Source organism: Neophocaena asiaeorientalis, unplaced genomic scaffold (assembly GCF_003031525.2).
Source record: "Neophocaena asiaeorientalis asiaeorientalis breed wild unplaced genomic scaffold, Neophocaena_asiaeorientalis_V1.1 scaffold432, whole genome shotgun sequence".
Lineage (NCBI taxonomy): Eukaryota > Metazoa > Chordata > Mammalia > Artiodactyla > Phocoenidae > Neophocaena > Neophocaena asiaeorientalis.
Genome location: NW_020174549.1, coordinates 2574196 through 2598098, shown reverse-complemented (window position 1 = coordinate 2598098; position 23903 = coordinate 2574196). Strand labels below are relative to the sequence as shown.

Genomic DNA, 23903 nt, shown 5'->3' with positions numbered 1-23903 from the left:
CCGCCCACACACACACACACAGCTCTCTCAATGTCACCCAGGGCTTCCTGGCTGCCCAAGCCTCTTAGTCTGCATCTTTCTTGACCTCCCCAAACCACCTGACTCTGTTGAAAAACCCTTTCCTCCTGTTGTGGCTTTTCATAGAAACATCCCTCTTGATTTTTCCTTCTAATCTTCAGATGATACTTCCTCAGCCTCCTTTCCTGAGCTTTCTCCTCTTCTCGTTCTGTTTTCTTACCCTGGCCATTCTTTCTCTAGCTATAACCACAATGTAGATGACACCCAGGTATGTGTCCCTGATCGTGATTCTTCTATCTTGAGATTCAAAGCTTTCCAACTGGTCACTTCCAAAAGATGCCTAAGCCTGTCTTCCACTCCATCTCACCTTCCATCATGCCTTTTAAAAATTTAGCATAGTAAAATATACATAACATAAAATTTACCATTTTAACCACTTTTAAGTATGCAGTTCAGTGACACTAAGTGCTGTGCTCTTCTAATTCCTTTTTAATATCTGTGTAACTGGAGGGGAAAGGACCACTTATTCATCACCGGGGGCTGCCCCACCTTCATATTACTGGCCAAGCCTGGTGCCTGGTGGTTATAAACATGAGCTCTGGAGGGTCTGATCTATGTTGAAATCCTAGCTCCATGACTCTGGCTGAGTCTTTCCACCTCTCTGGTCTCACTTCGCTCATCTTGTATTCTCTACTCTTGTTGGGTACGCAGTCACTCTGCCGAAGTACTAAAAGCTTTGTTTATTTGTGAGCTAACACCCCTCAAAAAACTTGTCCTCTGGAGCTGGCACTGGAAGTGAAGAGAAAATGAAACGTTTGAAGAAAGTGATGGGGCTTAGCCAGAAAGCAGAAGTTCTGGATATACTGGAGGGGGATGTCAAATCTGGTGTTGCCTTGGATTTACGACCCAAACAGCTCCACCTACGCCTGTTATGAAAAGAAAGAGAAAACAATCAATCAGTGAAACTGTTTTGGTGACTGCTTCAGTCTTTGGGCAGAGTAGTAATTGCTCTTCAAGTGACAGGTGAAACCTCTCTGAATGTTGAGAAGGTGATTTAGTAGAAATTGCAAGAATTTGCCCAGGAAAGAGGTGATTTGGAGAAATTTGATGTGCCTACCTTTCAAAATGCCTTCTTAAGTTTTGCATTTATAGAGTCATCAAGGATCTAAAGAGGTCACATTGGTTTTTTTCCCCCATGTTTATTTCATTTTGTGGAGGAAAGTTTGCTTATGAATGTTGGGAATTCTAGCAGCCTCCTCCTGGAGGTGAAGACGTATTTTGTTTTTAGCTTTTTGTTTCCTTTTGGACTGGATCTTATCTTATCTATCTCTCATTTCCAGCCCAGGCCCTGGCATAAAAGATGCACTTTAGAGCTGCCGCCTGTTTCAGTAAAGAAGAGGTGAAGTGTTTTGGTGACCAGATCCTACTTTTCCTTTCAGAGACTGAGTACAGAAGTAAAGAGTCTCAGAGTTTCAGCCCAGAATGTCACAGGATAATGTTCAGAACAGATTGCCCTTTACAAAGCACCTTTATACGCATACTTTATCTCATTCAGCACTGACAGACGCTCCATTTTTTAGATGAGGAAACTGAGGTTCAGAGTGGTTAAGTGACTTGCCCAAGGCTTCACAGCTAATAAGTGATCAAGCCCAGCCTAGCCGAGCACCTATAACTACAAACTCTCGGTTGTCTTTCTAACCCACATTTGGCCTCACAGAGGGATGGCCTGTGTTGAGCTACACCCTGCCCTTGGCCAACTTGACCGCTGAGGAGCCTGCCATTTAAGGCATGTGGGTGAGGCAGTTGGAAATGTCCCCATGTGGAGTCGAAGCGTTTGGCAGGCAGGACGTGCTGGGGCCCAGCTTTCTGCCAGAGGCCCCTGGGCTGGCGTCTGCACGTCCCCAATGAGCACGTGTCCACCTGGGCGCACCAACGGTGCGCCCTAGCGGCTCCCGGTGCGCCCCGGGTGCCAGCCCGCCCGCGCGCTGCCCGGCCGTGCCTTGGGGGCCTCCGCACTCCCCGCGGCTGCAGCCCCGGTGTCTCCCGCCCGCTTAGAGCAGCCCGGGGCTGCGGCCGCGGGTCCCCCACACCCCAGGGGCGGAGCGAGGCGCGGAGACGTCAGGGCGGAGGACGAGCGCTGGGCGAGCGCGCCCTCCCGGCTACTGCCAGTGGCCCACGTCCCCGACTGGCGCGGCCGGCGGCGGGGAGATGCAGGGAGCGGCGGCGCTGGGGCGCAGCCAGGCGGCCGGGCGGGCGGGGGCCAGAGGCTGAGCCGGGCGAGCCAGCCGCGCACACAGCTCTGCCCGCCACCTCCGAAGCGGATCCCCGGACGCCCCTCGGCTCTCCCTGGGTTTCTAGCAAAGTCCCCCCGGGGTGTCCATCAATTTCCTTGGGTGACTACAGCGTGTGTTTTGTTTTTCTTTCTTCCTTCCCTCCCTGTGTGCCCTTCTCCAGGATGGCAGAGGCGGAATTGCACAAGGAAAGGCTGCAAGCCATAGCAGTAAGTCCACTTTCATTTTATTTTATTGCTCTATTGTCTGGGATGGAAGAGGACCCCGAGTGCTTCGGGGCCGTCGACATTCCAGCACAGTAGCCGCAGGACATGTGTTTTGGGGATAAAAGTCTGTCAAGGCTCAGCTACGCTGCTTTTTCCTTTATGGTCTGTAGATGGAAAGCCCCAGGGCGCGCTTTGGGCCGGGGATTTGAATGTGGAAGATTGGCTTAGAAATAAGATGCTTGCTACTGGGCTTTGGGGAAAGACTAAACAGGAGCATGAGGGGTGGGGGTGGGGGGGCGATTCCTGGAATATTACCACCCAGTGCTCAGTAATACTCTGACTTAAGACACTGGAGAATGGCGGGAACGGTCACCATAACGGTGGCTGCCATCCACTCTGCGGAAGCTGTTGGTGTGCTAAGTGGAAAACCAGCAATCGGCTCCACTGCCAGCCACGCGGTAGAACCTCCTCCCTGAAAGCGGGAGTGTTCATTTTCCCTGTTCTGTTTGATATTGACAAGGGCACTGGCGCAAGCCATCACCCTGGGTTGGGGGGGGAGCGGGTGGTCTGGGGACGTCTTAGAACAACTGGGTCCTGGAAATAATATTCCAAGAGAGCCTCCTTCTTCTAGGTGTGGATCATCTGAAAACCTATTTTCAGCATACAAAGGAGTAACCAGTTTTGGCAAAGTTTATGTGCACTCTCAGAAGAGTGTACCCAGGTGCATCTTGGGTATAAAAGAGCTCGAAAGCTGCCTGAATGTGAGCAATCCTGCCACAGTGCTGCCAATGATCCACAGATGTGGTATTTTTACTGGAGCCACCACAGCTGGATTATATATTTCCTTTTCAGATGAGGGAATGATTACTGCTGCTATATGAAATAATAGCAATTAAAAGAGGTCTCTTAACATATTGGCATAAAAGAATCGCCAGACATTCTTTTACCTAAGTACTTTTTTTTTTTCTTTTTGGTCCAGGAGTTCCCTGGAAACACATGTAAATTTGTTGGAGAAATGGTGTGTAATGTTTTGGAAGCAAAATATATTAAAGTGTTTTTAAAACCCTTTGGACGGATCCTTCACTGGGAAATGCATACAGGCTCTTCTTTTTTAAAGAAGCGTTTGATGTGGTCTCTGTGGCTCTGAGATCCTCTTTATCAAAGTCTTCAAATCTTAAAACGTCTTGGAGACTTTACAGCTGAAGCAAGAGAGACTGTTGGCACTGTTGAATGCTATGGCTTTTTTGCCTATTGGGCAATCTTTGAACTTGGTACTCAGAACTCAGGAAGGCTTTTTTTTTTTTCTTTCCCTTTCCCTCTGAGTATGTGTATTTTGATGGTTAGTGAGGCTGTTTACGGTTTCTAGAGTTAGTGGCCCAGCAGTGTGGCCAGTATGTCATGAACTTGATAAGAATGGAGATATTCAGTTCCTGGTGCCATGTAGCTGGTGGGTGTTTTATATAAACTGAATAATAGGCTGCTTTAACTGTCCATGAAGTGGCTGCTCCGGAGAAGGTTCAGTTGCTCCCATCGGGGGCCGCTGAAGGTTTCCAACAGTTGTCACATTCTCTGCCTTTGCATGACCAGCTTTACTGGATGCCTGAGGAACAGCTGAGCCTCATGAAAGGACTTGCTTTCTGAACGGGGAGCCAGTAGCAGCTTACACTTGGGCCACCCTTTTCCGAGTGGGGCTGGGTAATCCCAGCAGAGGCTAAATGGACTTTCAAGAAAGATCTAGCCAGTCTGCTGGAATTCTCATGCCTGTTCAGTTGCGGAATTGAGTTTGTCCTGTACCTGGGAAGGTGTTGATGATTCTCATGAATGATTCGGCCTCAGTGAATATATCTGTTGTTATTAGTGCAGACTTTCTAACATCAAATTAACTGTGTGTGAGAGAGAGAGAGAGAGAGAGACAGACAGACAGAGAAAGAGAGAGAGAATTGAGAGATGGGGTAGAGGGGCTTGTGACCACATCAGTAAATCGTTCTATGTCGTGCTTTGGTCTAATGCATACTCTCCAAATTTTGCAAACTTGCCTCTTTCTGCCACCTTCCTGGGGTTCTCAGGGGACCCTCAGGAGCTCACGAGGCTGCTGCCAGAGCCTAGCCCTCCTGAAATCTCTCTGGAGATGTGAAGGAGGAAGAGAATGATTCTTCTGTTTGTTTGTTTTTTTGTTTTTTGTTATTGGTTATCTATTTTATACACAGTAGTGTATATATGCCAATCCCAATCTCCCAATTCATCCCCCCCGCCACCCCGCTTCCCCCCAGGAGGAAGAGAATGATTCTTTATCTCTTCACCAACTTGGGCTCCTCTCCAAGAGGAAGAGCAGATAGTTGGAGATTCTAATCTGTAGACTCTTGGGTACTCTTTAGTCCGGACCTTGGTTCCTTCATCTGTAAAGGGGGCTCATGAGTTCTACCTCAGGGGCTGGCTGTAAGGTTTAGATATGGTGCAGGTGAAGGACCTGGCATGCAGGGGCCAGTAGATGGTCTTGAGCTAGAGCCCCCAATTCCTGTCTACACTGCTGCCTTGTCCTGTGAGGGTGAGAGGCAACATCTCTGAAACAGAAAGAGTCTAAATAGCCTTCTCTATCCTTTCCTTTACTCGACTGAAGGCCAGAGCTCAGCCCAGTGTCAATTTCGCTAGCTCCTCAGACCAGGTGCAGAGATGTGACTGGAGGATCCATCCATCCAGTCATGCAGTAGGTATTTACAAAGTATTGCCTCTTGGAAGGGACTGGCAATACCAAAAAGTCAGTGTCCCCAAGTTTCAGCCATCAGAGGGAAGACTTGACCCTTTGCACACTTAAGTTCTAAAAGGGACAGATGTCCTGTGACCTACTAGCCACATGATCATCTGTGGGATTTTTTTTCCCCCCAAGGGAGTGAAATACTCAGAAACTATAGTGCTTTAATTGAATCTTCCAGTTGTGTCCAGAGACTAATCAATGAGAAAAGATGAATCTCAGCCTACTTCCTGCCAAAAGAGGAGCAAATCCATCTTGACAAGTGTCTCTACTCCCAGGTGCTCCCTCCATCCGTAGGGACTCCCCCAAAGTTGTAATTTTAGAAGACAGCAAGATGCCTCTCTAGCACAATGAATGCGGGTAATCATTCAGGGCATAATAATACAGTTGCCATTTATTGACCATTTTCTATTCAGCAGGGCTCTTGTGACGTGTGTTCTTAAAAAAAAAAATCTTAAGTTGTTAATAGTCTAACATAAACAATTACTATTCAGTAGCAGGAATACTTATGCAAATAAGCACACACCTGGAGCAGGTAAGCTGACCTGGAGGAGTTATAGAGCACTTTCCAAGAGAGGAGATGTTTGAGCAAGTCTTGAAGGTTGAAAAAAAAATGTAAAATAACACACTGACTTCCCAGTGAGCAGAAGGTGTTTATTCACTTGCTTGTTGTTAGTTTATTATTGACTTGAAATAGTTAGCATAAGAAAGGGAAAGCGAAACACATGAAGAAGCTAAGTCAGTAGCCAAAGGCACCAACTCAGCAAGGAGACTCAAGTGCATTTGAACACAGATGATGCCATTTAATCCTAAAAAGCTGATGGGGGAGGAACGTCTATATTGTCCACATTTTAAAGAGCCCGACCTTAACAGAAAGTGTCAAGGCCAGAATCAGAACCCACACTGGAGGGCACTGGAGCCCCTTTATTGACCACTGCCAGAATTGTCTCCCCACAAGATGGTGGCAGCACCTCGTGCTCTTCCCACGAGCTCACTGGGTGGTTCGGCAGCCTCTGTGTGAGCGGATGAGGGAGAAGCAGACTGATTCAGTAGCATCAGGAAAGGCTGAGACAAACCAGGAGGCCACATCCTTTTGAGAGTCTTCCAAGCTGGGTTTCAGTGCATGGAAATACCCAATGGGAGTTCTAACCAAGTGAGTAACATTCCCTTGGAGAACAAACCACTGTGTCTCAATAGAAACCAGTTTGAGGGGAGGATGTTGTTATGTCTGCACATCCGAGAGGAAGAGAGTCTTCCTTGGGCCCTGGTGAAGATAACTGAACGTTTCAGTGGTCATTGTGGGCAAAAGCCCTCAGAGACATAGAAAATACAGACACATGTGAGTGTGTCCATATTTACTGAGATATGAGGTGCCAATCCAACCTACACTGGCTCTTTAGGGAATGTTGTTACTTAATGAGAACTCAGACTCTGTCGAATAATAAAAACGATCTTTGGCATTTGTACAGCACTTTACAAAAACCTGCACCTGATACCTTAATTCTGAGCTGCGCTGGGCAGGTCTCATTGTCTCCACTTTACAGTCGAGTATACAGAGGCATCTGGGCTCACACAGTGAGGTGTGGAAGAGTTGTATCTCTCTCCTGACTCCTGATTCCTCGTGTTAGTGGCACGTCTAGCCTTGGAGGGGTGCTGTGCTAGGGGCTGGAGCTGCACCTAGGATCCTTCTGAGCTGGCGGTGGGGAGAGGGGGGTATGTGGGGGGTATGTGGGCCTAGCCATGACTCTGTGGAATCTGCCTTTTGGGGGATTTCACTTTGGACCCCTCTCCCTCTTAAAATTCTCCCCCAGAGGGTACAGATAGTGGCCTGTGGCTCCCACCTGACCCCATTCTGTGTCCTGAGAAGGCCCGGATGTAGGTGGGTGGCTTAGGCTGGTTCTGCCTTTTACCCACAAAAAACACTCTTGGCATTTCCTTGGCTTCATCTCTCAGTGTTCTTCTTGCCTCTGAGCAATAAGACCTTGAGTGCCAGGGTTGCAGTGGGGACCAAAGGCTAAGGAGGCCAGTCAGCCCGTGCTGATTCAGGCTGCTTCGGTTGGCCTGCATGGCTTGGACAAAAGTCCTGGCTGCCATTTGCGTGTGATCCAGCCCAGCTTCCCAGGTCAGGGATCCCTCAGGGGTTCTAGAGACCCAAGCCCAAGACCCATAGTAACAAAACCTGTGATTCTTGGAGGGACCATCCCTGTACATGAACCTCTGTCGTTGGCAGGCAGCTGGTAAAGGGCTGGAGAATTGAAGCTCCCAGTCATTTGTTATCTTCTTCTACATAAATGATACCCTGCTTCTAAAGGTTCAAGTTGAGGCTTAAAAAATGGTTTGCTCAGGACATTGGTGCCAAGGAAGAGTTTGCCCCAGCTGGCTCAGCAGGTAAGTGCCACTGAGGGCCCATTCAGTGTCATTGCCAGGTCTGGGAGTGACAAGGCAGGCCTTACACATATATGCCCAAGGGCCATACACCTCTCTGACCATGTATTTGTACCTCTGAGTATATCAGGCTTTAGCCTTTTGGGACAAAGAGTAGCTGCTCTGGCAAGTCCCCTGTGAAATAGAGCAGTCATCATTTAAAAAGCCAAGCAGGGGGGCTTGTGGGTTATGATTTGTTAATATTTAGAAGAAAAACAGGGCTCAGTGAAGGCTTCTCTGCATTTCTTTGGGGTTACCCAGTGCTTTGTGGACCACTGCTATTGGTCCTTTGAACCACCCACGTTTCATTACTGATCGTTTTTGGGGATGTTGATCAACTTCCTTGGCAGTAAGAGTTGATCATCATGTAGTGTGATGTTGACTGAGGCAGCAAATGGCATTGATGCACAGAGACGGTGGTCCCCGGGGCTGTCAGTACCTCACAGTCTGGTGAGTAACAAGCGTGGATTCAGGTGTACGAAAGCCTTGGCTCACATCCCAGCTTTTCTGTTAGTATCTGTGAGACCTTGCTGGCCCTCGGTTTCCTCATCTGTAAGTTGGAGATAATTATAATACCCACCTCATGGAATTGTTGTGAAGGTTATTTGAGATATTTTGTGGGAAATACTCAGAGCAGGGGTACAGAAAACAGTCAACAAAAGTTTTCTGTTTATAGTAAGTGAATCAACAAATCATAACACGTGCATCTTTATGGAGAAAATGGACGCAAAGGGTGAAAGATGAATTCTTTTCACCTCAACTGGTGAATTGCCAAACTGGGAAATTTCATGAGTATAGTAACATCTGAGAGTTTGCAGTGCAGGAGGATACTAGTAACAGTGGAAAGGATTGTTTATAGTCGACAGGAGTTGCAAACCCAAAAGGACCCGGGAGCCAGCCTGTAACATAAATGATTGACACGGATTGAGTGGGAAATTGTAAGGACCTGGAGAGCAGATATCACTTCTCAGTGAAGGTACAGTTAATTTATACCAGGTGAGAACGTGGGTCCTATGTTGTCACATCAACTGATTCTCAAGAGAAGCCAGAAATCTTCCTTTTTAAAATGTGAGATCTCCCGTTTCAAAAAGAATAGCATCAAGTAGCTTAAAACTTTAAAAAAATTCGTGGACACAACAAAATTCCTTTTGGCCAACGGGTTGACCTTTCGTGACCTCCACATGTAGGTAGAGCTTTGAACATTACCATGTGCTTTCCTTATGCATGGACTTGTTTGGATTTCATAAGGATGCTGTGAAGTGGTACTACCAGCTCCCCTGAGATCTTTCAAAATGTTACAAAATCAGGGTGCATTTTCAATAGGGCTTTATGAGTTTGGTGTACAAATGTTTGGATCATTGGAAAAATAGTGCATATTTCCTTTTTTTTTTTTTTGGCGGTACAAGGGCCTCTCACTGTTGTGGCCTCTCCTGTTGCGGAGCACAGGCTCCGGACATGCAGGCTTGGCAGCCATGGCTCACGGGCCCAGCCGCTCCGCGGCATGTGGGATCTTCCCGGACCGGTGTACGAACCCGTGTCTGCTGCATCGGCAGGCGGATTCTCAACCACTGTGCCACCAGGGAAGCCCTCCTATATTTTTTATTTCTTTATTTTTGGCTGCATAGGGTCTTCGGTGCGGTGCGCAGGCTTCTTATTGCGGTGGCTTCTGTCATGGTGGAGCACGGACTCTAGGCATGTGGGCTTCAGTAGTTGTGGCTCACGGGCTCTAGAGTGCAGGCTCAGTAGTTTTGCTGCACCGGCCTAGTTGCTCCATGGTATGTGGGATCTTCCCGGACCAGGGCTCGAACCTGTGTCCCCTGCACTGGCAGGCAGATTCTTAACCACTGCACCACCAGGGAAGTCCCCCCTATACTTTTTTATATTAAATGAGCTCCTTGCAACCACTGACATTATTGTAACTCAAGGTTCACATCTAGGTAGGAGATTGCTATCTCAAAATTAACAGAAAACTTTAAAAGACAGCAGCTTGATGTGGGAAATTCCTGTTATCCTAGAAGCACCTTTAAGAGCAAGGTAGGCACCTTGAGCCATCACGTGTTACCCAGGTGTTTGAGCCAGTTTTGATTTGTTGTCAGCCTCAAGCAGACAATGTAGGGAGACCGAGCTGGGCTCAGGACTTCTAATAGTGGCAGCAGCTGCTATTGGGCGTAGACTTTGGGCCAGAAGTGGTGTAGAACTGTGATTCTCAAACTTCAGTGCATTAGGACCATCCCCTGGAGGGCTCCTTAGACACACAGACTGCTGGGTCCCACTCCCAGAGTGTTTGATTTAGTAGATCTGGGGTGGAGCCTGAGAATTTGCATTTCTAACACATCCCCAGGGTTTGCTCTTCCCAGCTGCAGCTGCTGTTCTGGGGAATACACGTTGAAAACCCGTAGGGATGTGGTAGAAGACCAGTAGCAAAGGGAGAGGATGGTCTGGGTCTTCGTAAGTGGCACACGCCCACTGTGACATGCCCAGGAGTTTGTGTATATTTTAAAGAGGTGAAATGGAATGAAAGACCAAATTCAAGTCTTAATTAGTGAGAGCCTGAACCTAGCTCAGTTGGAAAGTGGTATAGTTGTGTTCCTCTTACATCAAGTGACTAATCCGGAGGAGATCTTGTTTGTCTTGGGTACTTGTCTTAATCTATTTAAATAAAGTAAAATTGAAGACACCTGTTTCAAGGGTATGCTTGGGATTGGGATTGGCTGATCAAAACCATGGGCTATAAAATTCAGTTGGGGAGGCCTTAGGGGGCACTTCAGTGAGACAAGAAGTCATGCAACAGAGCAGATATCCAGCAGTACAGTGGGAGCCCCTTTGAGAAATATACATGCTACATATCATGATGCTATAGATGGAGAAGTCCCAGAGCAGATCAGCTAATCAAGTCTTGTGGCAGCCTCTCCTGCCTTCAGGCCTGATTCTCAATGCAGCTGCTTCTCACGTGAGCAACTCTAGTAGGAGGTCAGGATGAGCAACAAGTGAGGTTCATTTACTTAATGATGGTTAGTGATTCTCCTAAGCCAGTCTGTGTGCACAAGCCAGGCTTGTCATTGGCATATCAAAGAGGAGTTTATTCTTGTCAAGATGTCCTCCAGGCTTCCCTCATCCTAATTGTAGCATCCATTGTTTGAACCAACCCTTCATATTCAGATGGATTCAGCCTCACCCGGGCTCTTATTTGTCCTAAAACACAAAGCACAGAGGCCACACTGTGCAGGATGAGACCTAAGAGAACACGGACAGACTGTTGGGTGATGGCCGCCCAGCATGGGCGCTTCATAGAGGCAAGTTTGCACTTGAGCACTGGGTTTGGGCGAATACCGTACAGCTGAGACCTATTTCTGGCAGGAAATGCCGGCAGAAGCAGAGGTTTGGGGGGGTGGGGGAGCATGTTGGAGCTACATATGCCCTTGGTTAATGGGTATGTCAGCCTTTTCCATTAGTCTCATGTTGAATTAGAATCCACAAAAGGAGATTATTAAATACACAGAGAGACAGACAGAGACAAGCCTATAGCCTATTTACATAATGCTTGAACTTACATTAAAAATACTTCGGGGCTAGTCTTTGACTCTAGTATCAATGCTCCTATAGCATCCTCTGAGCTTAGCTAGAAGAAAGGAATAGGGAACCTGGTCCCTTCCCCTCGCATAAAGTGGAAGGGGAATGAAAAGCCACGTGCGCCCCCAAGGTAAAAGCCCTAGCTGTAGATGCAAAGGCTGTGAGCCAGACCTCAACACATCTTACCCATCATATCCCCTCTGGCAGCCTACTTCATTACCCTGCGGGCTTCCAGGCTCTTGACAGACTGTGCCCTCCAAAATGTCTTCAAGGCATTTGTAAAACCTGCCCTTACTTCTTTGCTACATTATACCGATTTACTTACTATTCTAGGTGGGTGGGATTTTTTTCCCCCCTTCTAAATTATAACCAGTCATCTGAGGATTCACTTTATTTTTTAGTTCAGGGCTGAAACTTAAAACTTTGAGGGTTATTAAAAAAACGTTATTCTTAAGAGAAAAACATATGCTTGAAAACTTAACCCCTTGGTGGTAGCCAGGGGATCCTCCTTCTCCGAGTTTGAGTAAGAGTGCAAACAATTTTTGAGACCAGTAAGTACCACATGGGGCTTCAGGATTGGGGCAGCTGTGATAGATGCATGTCCTTATGTGATGGATAGAGAAGCTGGGAGAGGTACCTTTTGGCCGAGAGGCATGGGGTCAATCCAGAGGCTCCCCCCGGGCTCCTGGTTCATCTTTTTCTTTTTTTTAAACAGTACGGTTGAGGATAATCTTTATTGTGAGTAGTAGATTATTTACTTTTTAATTAATTAATTTATTTATTTATTTTTAGCCGTTCCGTGCGGCATGTGGGATCTTAGTTCCCTGACCAGGGATCAAACCCGTGACCCCTGCACTGGAAGTACGGAGTGCTAACCACTGGACTGCCAGGGAAGTCCCTCCTGGTTCATCTTAAACAGAGTTTCTATGGCCTGACTTGTCAGCTTGGGTTGATGATACTTGCTGCCTCTAATGGGTTGGGAAATGGTTCGAAAATTTCCTTGCCCCAGTGGGACTGTGAGACAAATAAGATCTGAAAAGTGGAAAAGAGTGTAGAGGTTCCTCAAGAAATTCAAAATAGAACTGCCATGTGATCCAGCAATCCCATTTCTGGGTATACATCCCAAGGAAATAAAATCACTATCTTGGAGAGATAGCTGCACTCCCATGTTCATTACAGCATCACTATTCACAGTAGCCAAGAGATGAAAACAACCTAAGTGTCCATTGACAAATGATTGGATAAAGAAAAGGTGGTACATACAGAGTGGAATATTATTTAGCCTTTAAAAAGAAGGAAGTCCTGCCATTTGTGACAACATGGTTGGACCCTGGAGGGCATTCTGCTAAGTGAAAAAAGCCAGACACAGAAAGATAAATACCTATAATCTCACTTATATGTGGAATCTAAAAAAAAAACTATTGAACTTATAGTAACAGGAGAGTGATGGGTACTAGAGGCTGGGAAGTGGGGGAAAGGGGGCGATGTTGATCAAAGGGTATAACTTCCAGTTATAAGTTGAATAAGTTCTGAAAACCTAATGTACAGCATGGTGACTGTGGTTAATAATCATGTATTATATACTTGAAATCTGCTAAGAGTGTAGATCTCACATGTCATTAAACACACAAAAATGGTAACTCTGTGAGGTGATGGATATGTGAATTAGCCTGATTGTGGTAATTATTTCACGATGCATATCAAAACATCATGTTGTACACTGTAAATATATACAATTTTTATTTGTCAATCATACCTTAAAGCTGGGGGAAAAAATGATCAGTTTGGAAAAAAAGATCTGGAAAGCTTGAAGCTAATGTGAATGGCCTTGAAAAGAAATACTGCTTATCCAGGAAGCAAAAACACTCTATAGATAGTGATGAGCCCATCAACTGAGTGCCCATTTTTCTTTTCCAGGTGGTATATAGGCAGCCTTGTTCATGAACAGTGAAGTCTGAGCATACGTGTTCAGAATTTAGTGCTGGTCATCAAATAAAACTTGCAGCAAAACCCAAAGGACATTTAACAACAGCTGGGATAGGTCTGTGGGGAGGCGAAGGTAAAAGTAATTGCTCAGGGTTTCCCTGGTGGCGCAGTGGTTGAGAATCTGCCTGCCAATGCAGGGGACACGGGTTTGAGCCCTGGTCTGGGAAGATCCCACATGCCGTGGAGCCACTAAGCCCGTGTGCCACAACTACTGAGCCTGTGCATCTGGAGCCTGTGCTCTGCAACAAGAGAGGCCGCGATAGTGAGAGGCCCGCGCACCGCGTTGTAGAGTGGCCCCCACTTGCCACAACTAGAGAAAGCCCTTGCACAGAAACGAAGACCCAACACAGCAGAAATAAATTAATTAATTAAGGGTTAGGACTTCCACATATTCATTTAAAAAAAAAAAAAGTAATTGCTCAGTTACCCTCCTCTCTCTCCCCTTCCCGCCATCATCGCTCTCAATCTTGACATATCACTGCCTCTGGAGGATTCCAGCTCTCCATCTGCCCTGAGCCTGGGTCCACAGAGAAAAGCTGGAAGCAGAATGGCTTAGCATTGGGGAGGCGGGGTGGGGGGGGAAACAGGAGGAGAACCTCTCCCCTATAGGGAGGCAGGGCACCCCAGGGCTCAGAAAGCAAGTCAAAGATGGTAACTTGATCCTGTAGCTTTCTTTTAGGGGGAGGGAGGCAGGGTCTCCCAGTTCCTGAGAGCTTCCCATGGGCCAGACACCCTGCTGAGTGCCTTATACTGGGCGTTAAAAGCTCAGTTGTGCACAGATGTCAGGTTGACGTGGTGGCTGAGCTTGTGGGACTGTGGTGACCGTAGAGGGTGGGTTCCCCAGAGGGCAGGCAGCATTCAACTCCAGCTGATGGGTACTTTGTGGGAATATAAGTCTGAGATCTTCTATTCTTCAAGGCATCTAGAAATCCAGCTTTTGAAGGAAGTCTGTTGATATTGATATGTTCATAACCATTGAAACACTGTGTGGGCCAAACCAAACGCAGTGAGATTTTAATGCGGTATGTGGGCTGGATTCATTCCTCACCCCTGACCCTACTCCCTACACCCACCTTGGGCCCCCAGTTTCCCATTTCTGCCTTTCACAGCATTTTTATTTAATTTTAAAGCCAGTAGTATGTGGAGGTGATAGGGTAGTAGTGTTTCAGCCTGAGGCTAAGTCAGATGTAGGTATGTTTAGGTCTGTTGGGCAAATTGGTGGGGGACTTGCCAAAAGCCCATCCAGGGCCCTCTGGATGGGGACCCTATAAGAAAACCATAGTCTCAGGTTAGAGTCAGGATTGCTACTTAAATCCGTTCCTTATCCAGCATGCTGGATCAACTCGCAAATTCTCTGTAAGAAGTAACAACTGAAATCACTCCTTAAAATAATAATAGTAATAATTAACAGAGCAAAATGACCTTTTTGATGTACACATCTCTGAATTTTGTAACATGTAGATTTGTGTAACTGCCAGCACACCCAGGATGCAGAACAGTCTGTCAGCCCTCAGGACTCCCCCAGGAAGCACTGTTTTTTTAACTCAGTACACATTGGAATGTAAAGGCCCCACCTTGCACCCTGACTTTAAGGATTCTGAAAACCACTTGGGGTGAGAGGGTTAACCAGAACAGGAAACTGCGGTTCCCAGTCTTTGGTGGGTAACTCTTTCATAATGAATGCCCCTCCCAAACCTATAACAAATTCTTGCTTTTCCCTAATAAATAACCTACCACTCCAGCCTAGTTCCTTTTTTCTCTAGCCTCTACTAGGGTTATCACATTTGGCAACTAAAATTATAGGATGCCCAGTTATTGCATGGGACACACTTTTATACTAAAAAATGATCTGTTGTTCTTCTGAAATTCAGATTTAACTGGGCGTCCTGTAGTTTATCTGGCAAGCTCATCCACTTCACATATATGCTGCATTCACAACCGAGTTTAGAACCCACTTTTTCTGGGTCTGTGTTTCACTCTTCCATGTGGGTGTGAAAATACTCATTGGTTTTACTTTATTTTTTTCCCTTTCTTATTTCATTTTTTTCTATTAAAGTTTTTTTATTTTATATTGGGATATAGTTGATTAACAGTGTTGTATTAGTTTCAGGTGTACAGCAACGTGATTCAGTTATACATATACATGTATCTATCTTTCAAATTCTTTTCCTGTTTAGGTTATTATGGAACATTGAGCAGAGTTCCCTGCACTATACAGTAGGTCCTTTTTGGTTTCTGTTTTAAACATAGCAGTGTGTATATGTCAATCCCAAACTCCCAGTCTATCAATACTCATTGGGTTTAAATAGTAATAAGTTTGTAGGAAGATAGGGCATGTACTGGAAGGCCAAGAGGACCTCATCAATACATTAATGTGTTTTCAAGAAACCCACTAGACGTATCCTTTCTGGAGAATAAGAAATGGATTAATGTGTGTTGGAGGGCAGAGGACAACTGGATTTCAGAAACTGGGACATTTTCCAGCCCCCCTTCACCCCCCTCCCCTGGCCCAACCTGTGAATAATACAAAATTGCGAAGACGCAACAAGGAGATTGATCACACTGGGTGATTTTGCAAATATCACTGGAATGCTAGCCTTCAGCAGGCTATATATCTTGCATTGAGCAAGATGAGGCCTTGTGGTCTGTTGTCCATGAGTCATGCAGAGCTCATAGCCAGCTCATTCACAGCCGGGATGTTTTGGTTGAGAATGCTGTGATGGTTGATTGATTTCTCTTGTTTGTTTGTTTGTTTTTTCATTTAGCAATTTTACTAGTGTGATTTCAGAATCATAATGAGACGAGAAGGAAAATCAGTTTTACAAAGTACCTTCAGAATGAAGAATGATTGGAAATTCCAATTTTCTGTCTAGACCAGAGTCAGCAAGCAGCAATCTACAAGCCAAATCTGGCCTGCAGTCTCTTTTTCATAAGACCTGTGAGCAATACGTGGTTATTACGTTTGTAAATGGTTGGAAATTTTTTAAAAAATATTTCATGACGTGAAAATTATATGAAGTTCAGATTTCAGTGTCCACACTAAAGTTTTATCAGAACACAGTCATTCCCATTCATTAATGCGTGGTCTATGGCTGATTTCATACTACAGCAGCAGAGCTGAGTAGTTCCAACAGAGACCACACAGCCTGCAAAGCCTAACATATTTATTCTCTGACCCTTTATAGAAAGACCTGGCCGACTCCTACTCTAGACTCTATATCTATTCTATAACCATAGAAGTATGGCTGTGTTTGTCTTTAAGGTTCTAGGAATCTTTTAGCTAAAGAAGTAACTGTTGTCTGGTTGCTAGCAGTTCAGAACAGTAAACCTCCTAGGCATGTATCCAGAGAAAACTCTAATTCGAAAAGATACATGCACCTCAGTGTTCATAGCAACACTATTTACAATAGCCAAGACGTGGAAGCAACCTAAATGTCCATTCATTGACAGATGAATGGATAAAGAAGATGTGGTATATATACACAATGGAATATTACTCAGCCATAAAAAAGAACGAAACAATGCCATTTGCAGCAACATGGATGGACCTAGAGATTATCATACCTAAGTGAAGTAAATCAGACAAAGACAAATATCATATGATATTATGTATATGTGGAATCTAAAATATGATGCCAATGAACTTATTTACAAAACAGAAATAGACAGACATAGAAAACTTATGGTTACCAAAGGGGAAAGGGGGGTGGAGGGAAGGATAAATTAGGAGGTTGGGATTAACATATACACACTACTGTATATAAAATAGATAGCAACAAGGACCTACTGTAGGGCACAGGGAACTATGCTCAATATCTTATAATAGCCTCTAATGGAAAAGAATCTATATATATATATATTCAGTTAAATATTCTATACGTATATAACTGAATCACTGTGCAGTACACTCGAAACTAACACAACATTGTAAAGCGACTATATTTCAATAAAAATTAAAAAAAGAAGGCACAGTGAATGAAAAAACATCAGTAAAGCATCAGACTCCCTTTTCACTCTTTTCTGGGCTGCTGTGATGGAAGCTTACATTTACTGAAGCGCTCGCATACTGAATTTTGCTACTCTACGGTTTTCTTGTTACATCCTCACTATCTAAGCCAACTATGTGTTTTCTTTTGAAAACCAGAAAATCTGATGTCTTAGAGGTAATGGTTTGGCCCATCTAAAAATAAGTGATTACATTTAAAACCATTTTTTCCCATTGACAGGGGACAAGAGGGTAGAGGAAAAGCACTGGTGATTCTCCATATCGTTTTTCTTTCTCCCCAGAAATGGACAGAAGTCTCATTCCGTGCTCGCCGGGGATTTTAAGGGTGAAGTGTCAGAATGGGAGTCAGAGCACACACCCACCACATTCCCTGAGTCCGAGCAGGAAGCCAGTGGAAAGTGGCTTCTGACCCCCTGCCCTGTCATTCATTAGCCCTTTGCTGAGGGTCAGTTACCTCCTGGAAGCCAGAGGACCAATGGCTTCATTTGTAAATGAAGTGACCAGCAGGTAAAAGCTGCTGATGGCCTGCGGTAGCAGAGTCCACTCTAGCCTCCCTGAATCATCAAATGTTTCCCTTCTGCCCGCTTCCCTTTCTTGTCTAAAAGGGCCAGCTGCAATTTTGAGTCTTGTCTGCCTGGAAATTTCCAAAGGGACTTTGATGCCTTAGTAAATATTTTCAAATTGCCCAAGGGAGATAGTAGAGCCATCATTGTGAAATCCGGTTTAGAAAGCGATTACTGCGGTACTTGGGCCGGCCGCGTGAGTGTGCAGGGGGCAGGCCGTGGTGTGGACACTCATGGTTCCTCGCTCGGCTGGTGGCTGGCTTTTGCTTTTCTGGTCAGATATACGCCAGACCCTGACATTCTCTATCTGGGCAACTTCTGAGCAGCTGCTGGGAGAATAGGAAGCCAAGCATGGGGTTAGCATAGGGTTCCCTCAACTGTGGCACTGTCGACAGTTTGGACCAGATAATTCTTTGCTGTAGAGGGCTGTCCTGTGCATTTTATGATGTTCAGCAGCATCCCTGGTTCTATCCAGTAAATGCCAGTAGCCTTGCCCGTGCCCCAGCGTGACAATCAAAAGTGTCCCCAGACATTGCCAAATGTTCCCTGGAAGACAAAATAAGCCCTTTGAGAACCACTGATGTCGTATAATGTAAGGGTTACCTGACCAAATGTATTTCCCATACTTTCAGTATTAGAGATTCATTGCTTTATGCCTTCCCTTTCACCCTTAGGGATTCATTCCTTGAAGCCTTGAAGGCTTTTTTAGTTTCCAGAATGTCCCATGAAAATACAAGTTTCTCACAAGGGGTAAAGCCCCAAGCCTGGGAGGACAAATGTTTTTCATCTCGTGTCAAGCCTGACTGTCTTGGGAAGATGTCTGAGGCTGCATTTGGGTTTGGGGGAAAGAACAGCATGGTAGAGTACAGGGGATGAGGGAGTTGCTCTTTGTGTGTAAAGAGGCTTTTTACCTGGTATCTCTGCAGAGATTTATCAGTCAGGCCCTCGTCTCGGGTTGTAACTGCTCCTGGGGGCACCGTTCTTACGTGGTCACTGTAGCTTCGTGTATTTGTTAGGGAAGTTTTCTAGCAGGTGCCAGAAAGGTGTCTTGGAGAAGAGGTACCTTTTCTAGATCCCACAGAGCTACCGTATGGGCTGGCGGAGGTGCTGTAGTCTGCTTGATGGGAATAAGCAGCAGGAAGCACAAGGAGAGGGCAAAGGGGCTAATTCCTATCTCTCTCCCTTCACTTGATTACAAGCTCCTGGAAGGCAAGGGCAATGTCAATTTCATCATTACCCCTTTGCTGCCTTCATGGTACCTTTCACATAGCACCAAAGCCTCTTCAGTGACCTTAAGCAGGGTTCTTCATGTGTTTTATGTCTCAGACTCCTTCTCAGTCTTGTGGACTCAGAATAACGCTTCAGTGCACACAATAAAATACATAGGACTAAAAAGATGACCAATTACATTGAAATACAGGCAGCACGATATTAGAAAATTGCGATAGATAACATCTATTCTATATTATTGTATTAAATAAAATCTAGTGGCAATTCTAATACATACTCCAATTTCTAATTATTGATGAACATAAGTGATATTTCAAGTTATCTCCGACAACTATAATGCAATCTGAAAATACCTGCGATTTCCATTCACGCCAAAGTCATAGGTACTGAAGATATTTCTGAGGCTTGTCCTCCTGTTCGTAACTGAAGGTAATGCTACATTTCAGCTAGAGGTTAGTGAAAACAGCCTTTAACTGGCTGCCCTGAGTTCTGGCTCATCCCTGGTCTCCCGGAATTCTTTCTTAACCAGACGTCTGCTCTAAAGCTCCCTCTGTTCCTCCACGTGATGCTACCCCAGCCACCTGCTTGGGACTCTTCCCTAGCAAATTTCTCCAGGTTCCTTCTTCTGTCAATACACGCCTTTCCATCTAAACCCTCCCGGCTGGGTTGTGTCTTTTGTCTCCTATCTAAGTTCGCAAGGCAAGGGAAGCATCCAGCCCCCACTTGGGGTTCCCGAGCTTAAGAGGAGAGAGGGAAACAGACACATCCTAGATGTCCAGTGAATGCTTGTTCGGATGAATGGTCGCTTTGCCGACTTTACCCTTTTTATCTGGGGTTGCTATTTGATGCTTGGGCTGTGTTGCCAAAAAAAAACCAAAAAGCACAACCTAAAAGTTGAGAATTATGTTTTCTTCGGTGACCTTACTGAGGACTATAGCCCGGGCTGGCAGCCTCTCAGACAGCCCTGAAGGACTGTTCCACAGAGGTGAGGGAAGGGCCAGGATATATAGTTTTTGCTGACAAAACAAACAAACGTAGTCCATCATCGAAAGATTACTGCTAAATCACACAAAAAGACACATGTCAAGTTAATGATCTGGATGCTTTTCTCTGTATGGGAAGATGCAAGAGTCTGGGCTCACTGAGGTGATTATTTCGATATGCATCTTAACTGTCTAGGCCAGCTTCCTGTCTTTCTCCTTCCTGAATTCCCCTCAGGGTGCACCGTTGGGGTGTCTGCAGTGGCTGACGGCTTGATGGCGGGCAGCACCGTTGTTTACTGGCATGGCAGGTGGCATTCTTCGTTTACTGAGACGGCAGACGACTTTTTTTTTGTCCACAGCTGTGTTTGAGCTCAGTCCTCTCTTGATGCCTCTCTTCTGTGTGGGGAGCAGCTTTCAGTATGGTTTGCCCTATTCCTGGAGGTCTGCCGATCTCCTCTGGGAAGAGAGAGGGCTGGGCACCCACTGTGACCTCAGAAGCAGCAGTGAGCAGTGTGAGTGGTAGGACCCTTGACCAACAATGACCCCACCACATGCATGTGCCACGAGCAGCTGGGCAGAAGCCGTCAACATCCTCATTGCATGCCTTGCAGTGGACCACCAGGGTGGGGGACATGCCTGCGAACCAGGAGCCTGGGGATTCACGATGGCTACAAGGGAATTTCAGAATAAATAAATAAAAAGGAGCCACCTCTAATTAGTTTCCTCTGACATTAAGGTCAGCAGGTTCCAGAATGTTCTGTGTGAGGTTAGCACCTGTGGTTTTCATCAAATGAATGTCAGTGTTCTACCCAATTTGGACTACTGCGGCTTCCAAAGTCTTTTTCTCCCTGGATTGCTATAAACAGTCTGTGTTGGTTTCTTAGGGCCGTCGTAACAAAGTGCCACAGACAGTGGCTTAAATAACGGAATGTACGGTCTCACAGTTCTGGAGGCTGGAAGTCCGAGACCAGGGTATCAGCGGGATGGGTTTCGTCTGAGGGCTGAGAGACAGGCTCTGCTTTGGGCCTCTCTCCTTGACGTGTAGCTGAACGTCTTGTCCCTGTGGCTCTTCCCATGGTCTTCTGTGTTTGTGTGTCTGTGTTCACATTCCCCCATTTCATGAGGATACCGGTTATACTGGATTACAAATAAGGTTTGTAATCTATTATTTGCAAATAAGGTCACATTCTGAGGTGCTAAGAGTGAGGACTTCACTCTGTATTTTATGGAGGGACACAGTTCAACCCATACCAGGGTCCCTGCCTGTTGTGAGGTGGCATCTGCATCTCACAGTGATGGCCATTCACACCCTAGTCTGCTTCTGGCTATGGCAGTAGAAATCGTGTCCCAAGGGAAGTGGCCCAGGGACTCATAAGTAGTGGGTGCCATTTGCCATGAATGCCTCAAGCCTCTGCCCTTTGTCACACTCATGACTTCCTCTTAGCACAGAGGACCTTTTTTTTTTTTTTTTGCGGTACGCTGGCCTCTCACTGTTGTGGCCTCTCCCGTTGCGGAGCACAGGCTCCGGACGCACAGGCTCAGTGGCCATGGCTCACGGGCCCAGCCGCTCCGCGGCACATGGGATCCTCCCGGACTGGGACACGAACCCGCGTCCCCTGCATTGGCAGGCGGACTCCCAACCACTGCGCCACCAGGGAAGCCCCACACAGGACCTTTTATCTGGAAAGGCCTAGAACAGCATTTCACACTAAGTTGTAATGAAGAAAGCTTAAACATTCCCTCTCCTGAAAGGCAGTAAAAAACAGAGGGCAGAGATATAGACTACATCCCAGAGCTCAGAATGTCACTTAGCCACCATCAGGGCTGTTTTGTTCGGGACGCTGGATTTTCCCCCTCCTCACCACTGGTAATGACCAAAACAGGCCTGGTGGATTCGTGGGTATTTAGAGTTTGCCGAATTCTCTCACTTTCATTATCTTGTTGGGGTATCGATAAAGAGTAGCACGTTTTATTTTCTGCATTCCATTTCAGAGAAAACAGCTCAGCTAAGTAATTTGTCCAAGCTCATACAGGGCGACATCATCTGCTTCTCTCTGCCAGATCTTCCCAGCACACCTACCCTGTCATCCTCCATCTCTCCTCTGGGTCCCCACAGTGTGGTCCAGGCAGCCTGAGTCTCATAGGCTCGCTGATCCCCTTGCTCTGCCCCAGGGCTCAATCTGACCCCTCCCACCCTCCCCAGGAGGCCAAAAGTAACCTAGGCCTGGTGAGTGTGGCCAAGGTGAGAGTATTCTTTGTTCCAAGTTCTAGGCTAAAGGGGCACCTTGGGCAAAGTCATGAGGCTTGTGAAGGAGTAGAGCAGCAGCAGGAGATGACAAGGAGTTGGATGTGGCTGGAGCATGCTGAGAAATGAGGCCAGAAGGGCAGGGCGTGCTGGGTCACAGAAGGCCAGGTGTGCCAGGGGTGGGGGCCAGGACGTGGTCCCATGGTTGGCAGAGCCCATGTTTTATCAGAGGCTGCTCTCGTGGCAAGGTGAGGCAGGGAACTGCTCCCTGGGTGCCTGCCCAGCACTCCATCGCTGTCGGTGCTGGTAAATTGCTGAAGGCTTCTGAGGTGGCCTCTCTGTTCCTTTGGTGCAGGGGTCACCTTTCGCTTTTATAATTGCTTAAATCATTCTCTTTGGATGGAAACTCAGAAGAAGCGTCTTAACCAACTTCAACTGAAAGCCTTATTGCTGATGGAAGCCAATTTAGAGTTGGAATGTGGAGGCTATTTCTGGACACTGTGACATCCTGTTAAACTTTCAGAGGATCCCGGGAATAAAGGGGTGACTCAGTCTGTGAGCTTATTTTTAGGGAAAGCTGGGAATTCAGTCTGGAGCCACTCAGAGTCCTCAGTGTCTGCCAGTGCAGGGGTGCTGTTAGTGGAGAGATTGCTGAGCAGAAATGCTGTATTTATCATCAACTGTTACCCAGCACCTCCTACACTCCAGCATACGCTTTATTGATTTGAAAACAAGATGGGAATCAGCGTAAACAAACCTTTGAGTCAGACGAGCCTATTTCAGGGCATTTACTTTTTTTTTTTTTTTTTTTTGCCATACGCGGGCCTCTCACCGCTGTGGCCTCTCCCGTTGCAGAGCACAGGCTCCGGACGCGCAGGCTCAGCGGCCATGGCTCACGGGCCCAGCTGCTCCATGGCATGTGGGATCTTCCCGGACCGGGGCACGAACCCGTGTCCCCTGCATCGGCAGGCGGACTCCCAACCACTGCGCCACCAGGGAAGCCCCAGGGCATTTACTTTTGAGAACCGACTTCAGAACTGAAGAATTAATATCATAAGAGTTCCTGTTTATTGGGCATTTAATATGTACAACATATTTTGCTTTGCAAAAATTGAATGGGAACATCGATACTGTGTTAGAGGTATGGCATTGTTGTCACTGTTTTTAATAGTTGAGGAAATGTTAACTTAAGGAGGTTAAACATTATCCTATGACAAGGTAGCTGAGTTTGAACTCAGATCTGGCTCCAAAGGCCATGCAAATGACCACTCCAGATTTGGCAAACAAATGGCTCGAATGCTGCCTCTCTTTGGTCCTGCGTATCACTAATTGATCATGGGATCATTGCTTGCTCAGCTCAGATTTGGCCTCAGGATCCTTCTCAACACAGTGCTCTAGGTAGCTACTGTGACCAACTGAGCAGCATTAGTACTTGAGGTAAAGCCCATCTGTCATCTTAGTTTTATCTTTGTTTTGGCTCAAAATGGAGTCTTTAAGTCTGGAGACTTTGTTATTGTTGATTTCTACAGATCTATTTATAACCTTTTATTTCCTAAACACTTATAAGCAATGGAGCATTCACTGCAGTTTCCTTTTACAGTCAGTGGAGACTCTGTATTCTTTAAAAGGGGC

General features: G+C 46.2%; 1 protein-coding gene across 2 annotated transcripts in view; it reads left to right on the top strand.

The window, feature by feature from the left end:
- Positions 1-2202: 2202 nt before the first annotated feature.
- PALM2AKAP2 (PALM2 and AKAP2 fusion) overlaps positions 2203-23903 on the top strand; it is a 348936-nt gene continuing 327235 nt past the window's right edge. Inside the window, exon 1 of one of the 2 annotated variants that reach the window (XM_024757285.1) lies at positions 2203-2518. In XM_024757285.1, coding sequence (XP_024613053.1) covers positions 2474-2518 — 45 coding nt within the window. In that variant the 5' untranslated portion in view covers positions 2203-2473. The remainder of the gene's footprint in view (positions 2519-23903) is intronic. The other variant, XM_024757288.1, reaches the window with a different exon arrangement.